The 15,607-nt window shown below is 36.0% G+C and overlaps 1 protein-coding gene across 1 annotated transcript in view; it reads left to right on the top strand.

Annotated features, from left to right (window-relative positions):
- Positions 1 to 15,607, top strand: part of LOC138706594 (WD repeat-containing protein 91-like) — a 49,099-nt gene that overhangs the window by 1,173 nt on the left and 32,319 nt on the right. Inside the window, exons 2-5 of the mRNA XM_069836092.1 lie at positions 1,175 to 1,298; positions 4,644 to 4,784; positions 11,276 to 11,391; positions 12,086 to 12,288. Coding sequence (XP_069692193.1) covers positions 1,175 to 1,298; positions 4,644 to 4,784; positions 11,276 to 11,391; positions 12,086 to 12,288 — 584 coding nt within the window. The remainder of the gene's footprint in view (positions 1 to 1,174; positions 1,299 to 4,643; positions 4,785 to 11,275; positions 11,392 to 12,085; positions 12,289 to 15,607) is intronic.

Raw genomic sequence — 15,607 nt, 5'->3', positions numbered from 1 at the left:
CATTTCTTGGTTTAAGTTGCACAATGGACAGTTAGGGGACTGATATATTCCAATTCTATGTAGGTGTTTGGCCAAACAATCATGGCCTGTTGCCAATCTAAATGCAGCTACAGACGATTTTCGTGGTAAATCGGGAATTAATTGTGGATTTTGATGCAGAGAGTTCCATTTTTTCCCTTGGGATTGTGTTATCAAATGTTGTTTGTTGAAGTCTAAGTATGTAGATTTAATAAATCTTTTCACAGAGTAATACGTAGATTTAGTAACAAGTCTGTAAGTAGCAGTGCTGCCCTTCTTACATTTAAGTGTAAAAGAACTCCTGCAGGAGAAAATTCCAGCACACTGGCAATGTTGATATAACATTGACAGTTGCGCGTCGTTAAATAAACTATAATTTTTTTTCACCAGCAAATCTTATACACTTTATTCTTCTTCCTCCTGGTATCAATCCTTCCAGGTTTCGAAAACAGTTGTTCACTTAATCCTCCAAGTATTGGATGTTGAACAAGGTAGGTGATAAAGGACATTCTTTAGGCTTAAATGATTAATATTGACACTATTTTCAAATGACTTTCATGTTCAGATGGGAAATATTGAATTTTATATTGACTTTTTTCACTTGTGAGATGAATAAAGTAGACTTAGTTAACAAAAATTGGTTTGTGCCTTGGTCCTTGCGGATGTGGGGATTTTCCAGCCCATTCCTCTACCTAAAACCACCTTGATACTGCTGACTGAAGTTCGAAATTAGACTAGTCGTCCTACATACATTTAATTTGACGAAGTTTCCATACTTAACATGCCTTCATACATGACCAATGATATACCGGTAGTTGTTTTAATTTTATTACAAATTAGAACTCCTAGTTAAGATTCACCAAAGGATTGAGAAAGTGATAAATTTTGCGTTATTGTATAGCTAGATACATTTACGTTTACTAACATCATTGGTGCCAAGCAAGTGAATCTTAGAAATTTCACATTTGACTAGAAGGGTTATAAAAGCAAATGACAACGGAAAATTTAAAAGTCATTAAACTAGTGGAGTCAGAGAGTTTCGTAAGCACTGTAGTCCGTATTTCAGTGACATCCATTGTAATCTGTTGAGAATACTCCTGTGTAAAGGACCAGTGTCATTGACTTTTCATTTTTCTAATACAATTTTTATTTTCAGGTGGATAAAATAGTAGAACAATTAGTGCAGTTTATTTATGCGTATGATTTGGTCTCTTTGAAAGAACTATGGTCGCATCTGGATCAAAGAATGTTTTCGAAATTAGAACATAACTTTACCCCAGGTATGTATATGTTGTCTTTCATAGCATGTCTGTGAGAAAGAGATAGAGTTTAAGATACTAAATACGTCATCAGTGTTCGATCTCACAAGGAGATATGACTTTGATGTCAAGATTTGGGTCGGGAAAATGTTGGGTGAAAGTATGGCCAAATCTACCAGGTGGACGAGACAAAACGCCATCATTTAACCGAAAGTCTAGCGGCCTCTGCATGCTATAGGAATGGTCTTCCTACTGTCAAAGCGTGATAGTAATATGCGATATGATAAAAACATAAAAAGCTTACCGCCAACGCAATAGTAATATGCTGTACGATAAAAACATAAAAGCTTACCTCATTCTTGCAAATGCTCTGTAAATTTCTCGTCTATTAACCCTTAAGTACTCGCCTGGTAGAAAGTTACATAAACACTCGCGTCGGGTCAATTTGACCCATTGACACAAACTAACATGTGGACGTGGATTCATGGCAAACTTATGGGGTAAAAAAATGTTTAAACTGAAGTAAATGAAATATTTTAATTCTGAACTGTACATTATTTATATTGAACATAATCAAATACAATGAAATTTGTAAATCTCAACTAAAGAAAAGTGAAAACATGACTTTGAAACCTTATAACCACACTGTGTGATTGAAAAAATTTTAAGGTTAGGTTCATAATAATGGTACTAAATATTACTACAGTTCTCTTCTGGAGGAATAATAAACTCCTACTATTATCCCAGATTTGTAAACATTCTTGAAAAATGTTGACTGGGTTTGCAATAAAAAAATTACTGTATCTAAAACATACTGCAGTGAATGCCCTGCAAAGGGGTTCATTCTAAATTGTTATATTGATTCCTAAGATGTCTCCGCAAACCAATAAGCACTGCTGGCTTCAGTCTTAAAACTTTTCAATCAGACATTGTAAAACAAAACAGTGCTTCATTTCTTGGCTTATTCTCCACATGTTGTGCAAACAACTTCGCAGTGAATTTTGCATACGTGTTCCAAACAAGGAGCACACTGTGTTGAATGCTTATTATCATTTGTGCTAGGGCAGATATGATATCTCTTCCTTTTCTGAGATGCTGGTCCACTTCTTATTTCTTGATTTTGTTGTTCTTTCGGTGGCACTTCAATGCCTCTCTCCATTAGGAATATTTTTATTCTTTCCCTGAGGCTGCGTGATACGTGAGAATTACTCATTTCCATAAGAAGTTCTTTAGCCAGGTTCTTCAGAAATATTCTTCTTTGTATCTTCTCTCTGGTATTCATCTTATAATAAACAATATGAGTTGAGTGCTGAAAGATTTATGAAATGGAAGAACACTGCCAGTGGCCACCTTCTTGTTCTACGTCCAGCACTAGAGTTGCTACACAATTAGTCGCATGAATCAACTTCACCCTTGATACAGTTATAAAACGTCACAATTTCTGGCTTTTTGGAGGAACCTGTGTCTTCATCTATGACATCGTCAAGCTCAGAAAGTTCCCCCACAGATTCACCATCGTCATTATCATTAGTGCATTACTGAGAATCGTATTCAACTCCCTTGCAATTTCTTCGTCTGTTACTAGTAATTCCCTCGACTTCGACTTCTCTGCAATTTCTTCGTCTGTTACTACTTTCTTCGACATTCTTTGAGAATAATAATAAAAAGAGCTGCATATACAGCTGAAATGAACGCGGAAAATGTGAAGAATATAATATAAAGCTTACATCAAATAATACTTACGCATAAATAAAGAAATCTCCTCAGTTATTCACAAAATCTTCCTGTCTTTTAGAAGAACGCACACACTCGCGTCGGGTCAGATCACATATAAACAGCTGTTGGCGCTAAATGATAAACTCAACAATGACTACAGCCTGTCCGTTTCAAAGATTTCAACAATAGAAGAAATTACACACCAGTGGCACTCTTCATATTACCTTCCAGCAAAGAAAACAGAGGAAAGAAAAAACACTCGGGTCATATAGACCCAATGCGAGTACTTTGGGGTTAATACATGTTTATTCAGACAAGGTTTCTTATTTTGTAGCTATAGATCCTGTCTCCTCAAACTTCTTTACTAGTCGGTAGGCTATATTGTTATCAGGAAATTGACGACGGAACTTACAGCGACACCTTCTTCACAAAGACTTTTTTGCGAAAGTATTACAAATAAAAGTGCGTTGTTCTGTACTGTACAACTTACACACTTGGCACTCAGCACAGAACTGCAAACGATTTTCTGCAGTAATTTCTTGCGTGGATCCTAGTAGTCCGATAATATTCTCTCGATTGTTGCACATGTCTGAGTAGATTGGCGGACTCATTATTACTGCGCACAAGAACAGTAAAAAAAACGGTATGAATTATTGCTAGATTTCTGTTATCATTCAATTAGACCCTGCGAACTAATTCATATGTACTTTGCACGGGATCTAGTTCGAGAATAATAGGGCCGTAAACCCGGGAGCAGGTAGTGGCACTCCAGGGACTAGTTTTCTGCAGCTTCATTGGCGTTTTGTCTCGTCCACCTGGTATAAGACATGTGTCCATATAGGTCTGAGTTCAAGAGAAAAAAAAAGTAGAAAATTATGAGTCAAATGACTGTAGCGTAACTGTATATTGCTGCAACAAGAAATGGTGTGGCAGCATGGTCAGGCAGTAGCTCGTTGGACACAAGTGTAAACAGTGCATGAAGTTCGGGTTCGAATCTCTTTTCAACATTTTTTTATGTCTTTTTATCATTTTGCAATTCATGCGAAAATGGTTTGTAGAGTAAATTTCCATCTTACATTCCATCGTGTACTTTGCATTGACACGAAGTATTTCTTCAGATGATTCACATTACTACATATCAGTGATTAATTGTAAACATAGTGCATCAGATACAAAGTGGCAATACACTATGTTTACAATGCTTGCTCGCACATGCTCTTATTGCTTATCACTGAAAGGTGATGCGACCAATTACTACCATTTTAATTTACTCTTCACATAATTAATGGTCGCAGCATATATTTTTACTCCAAAAAAGGACGTTAAAATGCGACGATATATATATATATATATATATATATATATATATATCCTAATTCATCACATAATATAATTTCTAAAGCATGTGAGCTAGCAAGTTTGTGAGATAGCAAGTTAGCTATCTGGGTAAGTTTAAAATCTTGGTTCTGTATCATAAGTATAGATGACCTTGTTGACACGTTCATTAATGTTGTAAACCAAGTATTGGTTATATTAGATATGACTTTTATGAATTCATTGTGGAATGGTCAGTATGCCTTTTCTTTTAACCACATAAAATAAATGTCAGTTAACTTACAGTTTAATTGAAGTAATCTTTCTTTTTAACAGCTGTTAGAAAACTGGAGAATGCAGTGCTCAAGTTTTATCTGGTAAATGCTGTCATAAGTGGAAAACCAGATAAAGTAACAGAATTCTTTGCCAGAGTTACACCAGAACTGATTGGTCAACCAGAATGGAAGGAGTGGTTTAGTAAGTGACTTTTTTTTTTCTTACATTTGGAGGAAATGGCGATTAAATTTTCATTGTGATGTATATGTTACCAGTAAAACCCAAAAACCGTCAAAATTTGTTTGAACTACAGTAGAACTTGGTTATAATGACATCCAAGGGACCTTAAACATTATGTTGTTATAAACGAGTGTCGTAGTAACCGAGATTCACATTATCAATCTAGTGAGGTGGAAAATGAAAAATAACAAACTAAATTAGACTTATTTTAGATTTATATATTGACTTTTAAGCCTACAATGAACAAAAATAAAATACACGTAGGCCTAGAATTATAAATACAGTATTCTGTATTAAAACAGTTTGTTCAGTACTCACCAAACTATTTTACTTAGAAGTGAAGTAATCATTCATTTTACTCTGTTGTCTTCTACTTCCCCAGCACACATTTTCTAGGGCTAAATTACGTTCTGTGTTCATAATTTCAGTTGTAATTTCACTGCTCCCTTCTCTAGCTTCATAGAACATGTTCATAATTCTAATGACTTCTAAAGCGTCACTCACTTCTTTCAGTGGCCATACTGCGTTAAAATGCGTGCACTTAGTGAAAACTTCCTGTCGAAACTGATCTAATACCGCATGAATTCGGGTAGGTTACAGTGGGGTGGGGACCGCCTGCATTCCAGAGGTCTATGACAGAAGGAGACTGTAAAGAATTTGTCAGGGTCAGATTTCAACAAAATATTTCTTAAAATACTTTGGTTCTTAGAAAATCTTATTCCAAACTGAGGTTGAAAATGACGTTATATGCGAGGTAGACGCATATGCATTTGTCGTATTAAGCAAGGTAGGAAAGCATATGTCTTATGGGGAATTAGTTGGGATCACAGAATATTTGACGTTATAGGCGAGGTATCGCACAAAACGAGGTCGCTATAACCAAGTTCTGCTGTAGTAAAAACTAGTTGAAAAGAATGTAGATAGAAGCAAGTTTTCGTAAGATCTAGAATCAGTGACAACTTAGGTTCTGTTTGTTTAGGCTTTTACCAACTAGTTTTGACAGATTTCGGGTTTAAACAGTAATTATATACAAAAGAACTGGTATTAGATTCAGTACCTTAAAACCTAGGTAACATCTCTGTGATTACAGGAATGGTACAGTTTTTAATTGTTTTTTAATATTTTTTTCCTTGACCACTTTGGTGCTTATAAGCCAGGGGGTCTAGGTTCAAGTATTGCTCCATCCTGAATTTGCTTGTGTTGTGCAAGCCCATGGTTCAGGCAACACAGGTGTTTTATTTGAACACTCTGGTTTTCCTGTGACTTTCCAACAATTCTCTATCATCCATTTCGAGTATAACATGGACTCATTGCCTGTGGTGCACTCTGGATAGTTTCTAACGAACTAAATGGTCTAACCTTCTCGACACTAGCGACATCTATGAGTCTGCTTGTAGAGTTGGAGCTAATAACAAGTAAGGGCCCTACTATACGAGACCCTACAGCCGAGGCTGCGCAGAAGTTTAGAGTAGGGACAAATTGAAGCTTGCGTCCGCCGCCATGTTTTGGGAGAAGCACTGGGTAGCAGACGGCTGCACTACACAATGCTGAATGTTTAATATATATGTTTGGTGTCTCTTATAAATCAATCTGAATGGATAAATGAAAATTAACATTTAAAGCGACCACGTTAAAGATATAATCAAGGTTAGTTACCGTTAGTTTGACATGAAACGAAAGAAAACTGCAACAATTTGATACCGTAACTAAAGATGTTTTATAATTATTTGACAACATATACTAGAGCGAACAGAAATACAAATACATATTGTAGTAATAGTTCAGATGAAAAGAAGATTGTTAGTATTAACTATTATTAATAAAACACTGCCTGTGTAAGACGTTACATTAGGCCTATTTTGTAAACACGTTTGCTTTGATGTGGACGAGAAATAAACAATTATTATTCATTCGCTTCCATATCACATAATATAGGCCTACAGCTGTAAAATAGAAACACGTACCTAATGTTTTAGTTAGAAATATAAGTAGGCCTACCGTGCAATAGCGTATTATCACAGCTGTAGTATGAAATAAACGTCACATGCATGAATTAGTCAATTAGTCATGTAATAAAACTCAGGCCTAGTGTACAGAACTTCTTGCCTATTGATAAATTATTATTATTATTATTATTATTATTATTATTATTATTATTATTATTATTATTGACTCCGTTAAATATTGTCTTACAACATTTTTATGTAAAGTCGTGTTGTACTGGTAACCTTAAGTGTGTGCTAAGATCTGCTCTTGATGTAGTACTTTCTTTTATTTGGTTATTTAATGACGCTGTATCAACTACTAGATTATTTAGCATCGATGGTATTGATGATAGCGAGATGATATTTGGCGAGACGAGGCCAAGGATCCGCCATAGATTACCTGACATTCACCTTACAGTTGGGGATATAAGAAAAAACCCAACCAGGAAATCAGCGGGAATCGAACCTGCGACCGAGCGCGACTCCGGACTGGCAGTCCTTAGCCCACTGAGCTACGTCAGTAGATCTTTATGCACTTTTATGGTCAGTTTAACAAGTTTAAAATATGGTTCTCGGGAGGAATCTGGGATCCATTTTATAAAATATGTTCCTATAAGTACAGAAAGATTGCACAAGTATTCTACTTCTAGAGCACATTGCTTTCACACGATGTAAGAGTGGATGGTAATATGCCATTGAACTGTCAACATCTGTATATTCGCTCTTTCACTTAAGCGACATATTTCTATAATCTCAGATGATGGTATGACAAGACTCCCATTATTCTTTCGTTAAAAAATAAAAGAGATTTTGTTTACTGGTGGTAGGCTACGTACCATAAATTGAGTCTTTAGATTTATTATACCATATTTTTCTTAATGATTTAACAACTAAGCCAGCAGTGAATACAATCACATTTTAACAATACTGTGTCATTGAGAATGATGTAAGAATGAGGGAATTGCAATCAATGTCTGCAGTAGAAGAGTCATATCGCCTCTGATTCTCAAAACACTGAGGATTATTATTACAGTGCGTTAAGTGTTTAGATAATACCGTTGGGTATATAGACATTTTTAACGGACATTCCTCTCTTTGTAATATAATTTAAATAAATTATTTACGTATTTTCTGACGTATATAATAACATGAGTAAAAATATTCCATGTATTCGGTCATGGGAAATAGAAATAAACTAATAAGTCTATTTATGAGCAATATAAGGCATTTATATTTAAAACAATGCTTAGTTACAATATATAGATTTACTTCCGTTATTTTATACGTTAGAAAATACGTAAATAAGTTTAGTTATATTACAGTGAAGGAGGAAATCCATTAAGAAAACGCCTATATACTCAATGGTATTTTCTAAACTCCGAATGCTCCCCAAACATGGCGTCGCGCGAACCTGCGCGAGAGGTTTCAAATTTGTACACGACACCAGCGCCAATTGTGTGTCTAGATATATAACTACAACGTCTTTGCTACTATAGGACAAAAAAAATTGTGTAATATAAAACATGTACATATTATACACAGGTTGTTTCATATGTCATACTCATAGTGTCTCACTTTGTTTCATGTCTTCTAACTTCTAATGTAACAAGTAGCTTACATTTAAAATAAAGAATATAGAATATGTAGTCTTCAGTTGTCTTTAAGCTTGTGCTTCAGCCACACTGCAATATTGTTTTCTGATCTGTAATGCAATGAACTTGCAGTCTTCATTTTGACTTGTCCACTGTTTTAACATTTCTTCACGAAAAAGGAAGCATATGATCAAGGCATTTAAGGTATGCATTGACTCTTGGAGTAAAAATGTACAATTTCCTCTCAATTTAATCCAGAATTCACTTGCTACTTTCTTACAGTTAAATGAAAGGAATGCAAAAGGAAACAGAATATTTAAATAAAATTTTGGGGGCACAGGGCAAAAATTTTATGAAAAAAATCATATATATGTTTTCGGCAAGCATTTCTTCACTTCCAATTGACCTAGATCATTCATTTTTTCACCAAATTGATCATCAGTACCAGTTGCAGAAGACACAGCCCTGCAGTATATATAGACTACACCCTAACTGGCATCTATAATGAACACCGATTAAAATACACCTCTTTTCTCATGAAAAACAAAAACTGAATGGACTACAGTGGACTGTAGTGGACTTTATGTTGTCAGCAAACAGCTGGATACATTAAGAAGATTGATTGATTGATCCCTAAACAGTGAAGAATGTTGTAGTGTAGAATGAAGCTAATAGCATTTCTGACTTATATTTTATGTAATTTTTTTTCTAACATGTAAAAAAAGTTATTTTATTTTTCTTTTATTTATAGGGAGGCAATGGTTTTGCTTTGAACTAAATTAGTTGGTTTTAGAATACAACAGACCGTAGCTCTATGTCTAAGCTTCAATTTGGTGTTTGAATGAAGTCGATAGCTCAATTCTAAGTGTACTTTTTACTTGCTCAAAAAGTGAAAAATGTTGAAAAAACTGAAATAGGATAAAAATGAAGTTAAAATTTAAGTTCAAACTAGATAACAAATAACTTACTTTTATGCTCCTAAAACCTTCCTGCAACATAGGTGAGGCCCTCTTCTTGTGTCATGAGGTCAATTTTCCTCTTTTTCATAGCCCTCCAGTACCATCTTTGCTGCTGTTGCTCAGGAGTGCACCGTATGTTGGTCTTCAGGGTTCAAGTTTTGTCTGCAGCGATCACACCAGCCATTGTGTATTTTCCTGGAGTGATGCTTATCTTTCGGAATATGTCCAATTCAACTTTGTTGACACAATTGAAGTGGCAGATAGCATTCATGACCCCAAGTTTCAGGGTTGTACAACCTACATACGTTTCTTTGGGGCAACTTCTCCAAATCAAACCATTGAAAGACTCGTTTGCATTCTGAGTCTTACCATGCAAACATATGCTCAGCCTTTCGTAAATTAATAGATTTAACCCACTTCTTGGCGCAACCAGCTGTGCATGGAGTATGAAGAAATTAAATTTCGTCCATCAATAGTGGAAAAACCTAAACATGTTATATATGTTTACAAACTAGAAGAATCAGACTATAATATGAGACAAAAAACAAATTTTCATTTTTTTTAAGAAAAATTGCCATTCTAGGGTCGATGCATACCTTGTTGTTGTTGTTTTCTAATGCCAGGCGTTTGACAATAAAGTCATTTGACCTCTTGCACTCCAATATTTTTCAAAGATATTATCATGGTCAGCCATTGAAGCACAGATTTTGAGGTGTTCCGAATCCATTTCCTGGTTTGAGTTGCACAATGGGCAGTTAGGGGACTGATATATTCCAATTCTATGCAGATGTTTGGCCAAACAATCATGGCCTTTTGCCAATCTAAATGCAGCTACAGACGATTTTCGTGGTAAATCGGGAATTAACTGTGGATTATGATGCAGAGAGTCCCATTTTTTCCCTTGAGATTGTGTTAGGCCTATCAAATTTTGTTTGTTGAAGTCTAAGTATGTAGATTTAATAAATCTTTTCACAGAGTAATACGTAGATTTAGTAACAGGTCTGTAAGTAGCAGTGCTGCCCTTCTTTGGTAGTGCATCCGCATTTTCGTTTCCCAGGATTCCACAGTGGGATGGTACCCATTGGAATACAATTCTTTTATTGGGTGGTATTATAAAAGAATTGTATTCCAATGAATATCTTAAAGGTGACAGTAAGAATTCAACTGGATCATACCCATAAATCTAAGTTTCATTTCCCGTGATAATCCTGGATATGAATGTTGGATCGTTAGTCTGCTCATGAAGATAGTGTTCGTTAATCATTCTGTGTAACTAACTGCTGAGATAAAAACTATCATCAGAACACGAAAATATTTATAATATTAATGTACGTAAAAGAGAAACCTAAATAATTTATTCGCGATTAATAAAACTAATTAATGCCAATAATGTTATTGCAATATAGAGAAGAAAAATCCGATCATTCGGTCTCAAAAATTAATAATTATATGATCAGCATAATAGTACCTACACAATACATTCACTAATCATAACTGCTTTGCAAACCAATATAGTAGATAATACTAGTACATTATAGTAATTGAAATGAAATTACAGTTGAGAATATGTTGCATGTGTTTGATGTACAAGGAACCAACCAGTACTGAAAAACACCGTGCTTGAGCCACATTAGACTGATACACCCAGTATTTTTGCCATGTCATCTCATCAGCTTTTAATTGTAAATGAACACTATTAAATATTGCTTATTGAGGAGCATAATATAAGAAAATGGCCATTCTCTGAAATTAATAAGATTTTACTCCAGTGACAATTGTCTTGGTCTTTGTTTTAGAGTCTGGGAAATATTTCTTCATATAAAAAATGCTTCAAACTAATATAGACGACATTGTAATTTTCTGCAAGTCATCTGTAACTCGGCAAAAAATTAATGTATTGTAATTGCATCTTACAGTGTTACCATGGATAAAGAATCCAGAAGAAAATCCGGTATTTCAAGTTCATTTTACGAGACAGTGGCAAGACACACTCTTGGTTTCATTACACAACTTTCTTGCTACCATTTTCCAGGTAAGTTCTTTGTTATGATCTTTCTCTTGTTTTATTTGCAATGAAACGTATAACTTATAATATCATTTTCATTTAGAGAAGAAATGGAGAGTTAATTTGGTGTTTCTAAACATTTGTTATCATTTCTTTGCCAGAATCTGATAGGGGGCTTTCAGGTATAGCTCCCTGTGAAGCTCATTTGAAATTATTTAACTGTATAATATGTGTTTAATATTTTTTAATTTATATTCATTAATGTGAAATTAGGCATATTATTATATGAGTGCCACTTGCAGTCTTGGGGCTAGAATGTGTGACTCATGTTCTCAGGCTGCACTCAGATGTGGGTTTGAATCCCATATGGGCTGATTGTCTCTTTGGATCTTTTCCTAGGTTTTCTAAACTGAGGCGAATTTCGGGTAATCCTGTGACGAATTTTTGCTCTCATCTCTGGTGTAATCACCAGTTTCACTGATACTAGGTAACCGCATTGTTAAATAACTTATAAAAAAATTAAATGGATCCTCTGTGTGACATAGAAAGCAATTGATTTGATGACAAGCAGGCAATCAAGGAATGATTAGTAATCATTAATATAATAAATACTGCTATTCTTTTCTTTCATGATCAAAATTCTTGAAACTCGTAGATTTTTGGAGTACATACAGTATTTGACAGTACTAAATCTTTATAAAGCTTGTTTGTTCCTTTGTAGTGTATGCCACAACCCATGCTTGTTAGTTTTGAAGAGGATGCAATGAAAATGAAGCGCTTGCAAGAAGAAAATGAAGCACTGAGATTGCGCATTGCTACATTATTAGAAAATGCTCGGAATAATGTGTCAACAACTGTAGACTTGTCTACAACTGAAGTATCTCAACCTTCTGAACTTATGGATGATTTCTATGTCATAGCATTGTAAGTTACACAGTAATCAAGGATTCTACATAGGTAGTGCCAGCTGTGTGTGTGTATGCATGCATATGTGCGCTTGGGCATGTACACCCGCATGCATGTATGCACATTTATTTTGTAAGTTAATATTTCTGTTAATGCATGTTATTATTTGGTTGAGAAACTTTTATCATCCAGTCTGCTGTCAAATAATCTGAAAGTTAGAATTTATAAAACAGTTATATTACCGGTTGTTCTGTATGGTTGTGAAACTTGGGCTCTCATTCTGAGAGAGGAACATAGGTTAAGGGTGTTTGAGAATAAGGTGCTTAGGAAAATATTTGGGGCTAAGAGGGATGACGTTACAGGAGAATGGAGAAAGTTACACAACACAGAACTGCACGCATTGTATTCTTCACCTGACATAATTAGGAACATTAAATCCAGACGTTTGAGATGGGCAGGGCATGTAGCACGTATGGGCGAATCCAGAAATGCATATAGAGTGTTAGTTGGAAGGCCGGAGGGAAAAGACCTTTAGGGAGACCGAGATGTAGGTGGGAGGATAATATTAAAATGGATTTGAGGAAGGTGGGATATGATGTTAGAGAATGGATTAATCTTGCTCAGGATAGGGACCAATGGCGGGCGGCAATGAACCTCCGGGTTCCTTAAAAGCCAGTAAGTAAGTAATATTTCTGTTATTCAAGTCATCCTTTTCATTGTCATCATTTTGAGGAGTTTGTAACTAAAATAACAAGCCTTTATTTTCAGGGTTTAAGTAATATAGTAGTAAACCACTGGCATGTCCACCACTATGGAGTAACAGTTAGCCTTCTTGACCGTGAAACAAGCGGACCCAGGTTCAAATCCTGATCGGACAAGTTACCTGGTTGAGGTTTTTTCTGAGGTTTTCCCTCAACCACTCGGAGCAGAATTTCTGGATAATTTTCGAGTTGAACCTTAGACTCATTTCGCCTTCATTAGTATCACTTCATTAATCATCTTAATACACTGTCTACCAAAAGTAATTTGGCACTGTTTTTGCCCCTTTAGAACCTCGTGGCACCACCTCTTGTTGCTATAACAGCAGCGACCCTGTCAGGCATGCTCTCCACTAGGATATCCACTGGAATGCATCGCCATTCCTCTTGCAACATGACACTCAATTGGACAATGGAAGTTGGCCCCATGTTTCAGCGGCTACTGTGCAGTGGTATGGAGACAATAATGTTCACCTGTTGGACTGGCCTGCACAGAGTCCTGATCTCAATCCCATTGAGCACCTTTGGATGAATTGGACCGGCGATTGAGATCTCGGGAAATGCGGCCAACTTCCATTGTCCAACTGAGTGCCATGTTGCAAGAGGAATGGCGACGCATTCCAGTGGATATCCTACACAAACTAGTGGAGAGCATGTCTGACAGGATGGCTGCTATTATAGCAACAAGAGGTGGTACCACGAGGTTTCAAATGGGCAAAAACAGTGCCCAATTACTTTTTGGTAGATAGTGTAGTTTACAGATCGACTAGGAGGACATGGCGGACGTGGTTCCAGGATCTGTCTATAGGCGGCATCTGTCTGCAGGAGCTGCACATATCCAGTGAAGCTGCAGGGGCTTTAATAAGCGAACTGTGGATGACTGGAAAAGTGTAGCTCTCTTGGATAGATGGCGCCTTGGTGAGTCGTGGAATCGACTGGCATGTTCTTCTGGTTGGGGATGCAGCAGATTCAAGCACATGAATTGTGAACAGATGCCATCGATCTGAGGAGGTCGCAGAATAACATCACAGGGAGGTGGAGGATCAGGTCTCCAGTCAGAACAAAATGCTGTGGCTGAATCGATACAATGGCATCATACAGTGAATCCTGCACTTGAAGAGCGACCCTAAATGGACTTCAACAATCATTCCAACATAAGGAGGTTGTACAATAAGCCTAAGGCTGCAGTGTTTGCCTGCAGGCTCTCCTCCAAAAAAAAAAAAAACACTGGCATAGCTCAGGTGGTAAGTGCATGTTCTTGCTGATCCAGAGCTCTGCTCGAGCATGGGTTCGATTCCCATGTGGGCTAATTATCTGGTTGGATTTTTTCTGAGGTTTTTCCAGCTGTAAGGTGAGAGTCAGATAATGCACTGAAAATTCTCGGCCTCATCTCATCAAAAGCCGTCTCACTATCAGCAATTTCACTGATGCTGAATAACTTCGAAATTGTTACCTCATCGTTAAATAACTGACATTGTCTCTTATAGTTACATGTAATAGGTATCCAATTGGTATAAAGATTTCTGTATGCAGGTGTTTTTTGTAAGCTAAAAATTTGTTGGCCTGTGATTGATCTTTCCCATTTTACTCTTTATCTGCCTATGACTTGTTTTTTAATAGCGCTGTTATATTTTTCAATATTTAATATTCCTTTCATTGATAGGGCTTAAATTTCAAGATAGTTTTGCGATTTTGTCTGCTTCCTCATTATTCATAATACGACAATGACTTGGAATCCACTGGGATGCTATGGTTTTATTCTTGATTTTCTTTTTTAATTTTTGTACATTCCTTTAAATTTGAAGTAGTAACCAGTAGATATAGGGCTACTGATGGCCGTTAAGCTAAGAATCTGTTAAGATGCATATATTTTTATTATCTGTTGCAAGACTGTAAACAAATGCAGTATCACTTGCTAGAAGCTCAGCTTTCTGAGCTTGTTAATGGATTGCATGATTTAATGGGTTCAGAACACCTCAAAATCTGTGCTTCAGTGGTTGACCATGATGATACCTTTGAAAAATATTGGAGTGCAAGAGGTCAAATGACTTTATTGTCAAACGCCTGGCATTAGAAAACAACAACAACATATTGTTCTCCTGTTGTTTGATCAGAGTATCCCACTCTGGCCTTATCTTGGCTAGACATAACTGTTTTTATAAATTTTGGTATGATTAGTGTAACTATGTAGTTTGAATCATCTCTAGGATTGTTTGCTATTCTGGTTTTTGTTTCAACTTTAACAAAATTGGGAATCTCTTGGTCTCTTTGCCAATAAATGTCTTAAATTGTTATAAAACTTTGTGTGATATTCAATAGATAGTCCAATAGTAACTGTACAGAAAATTCTAATTCTTCAGATATTTAAGAAATTCAGCATTTTTTAAACGAAAGACAAAGTGGCGATTTTATCTCGTCTGGTCATGCTGATTCATAATGCTTATGTGTTCTATGTATTAAGTTATAATTGCAGTTACTACTACTACTGCTGCTACTCCTGCTGCTTCTGCCACTGCTGCTACTGCTTTAACCTAAGAACTTCTTCTTAGAGTCAAATATTCTATTGCCTTTAATGACAA

Source organism: Periplaneta americana, chromosome 1, assembly GCF_040183065.1.
Source record: "Periplaneta americana isolate PAMFEO1 chromosome 1, P.americana_PAMFEO1_priV1, whole genome shotgun sequence".
NCBI classification, from domain to species: Eukaryota; Metazoa; Arthropoda; class Insecta; order Blattodea; family Blattidae; genus Periplaneta; species Periplaneta americana.
Note: the sequence above shows the minus strand (reverse complement) of the source record. Positions and strands in the feature narration are given on the sequence as shown.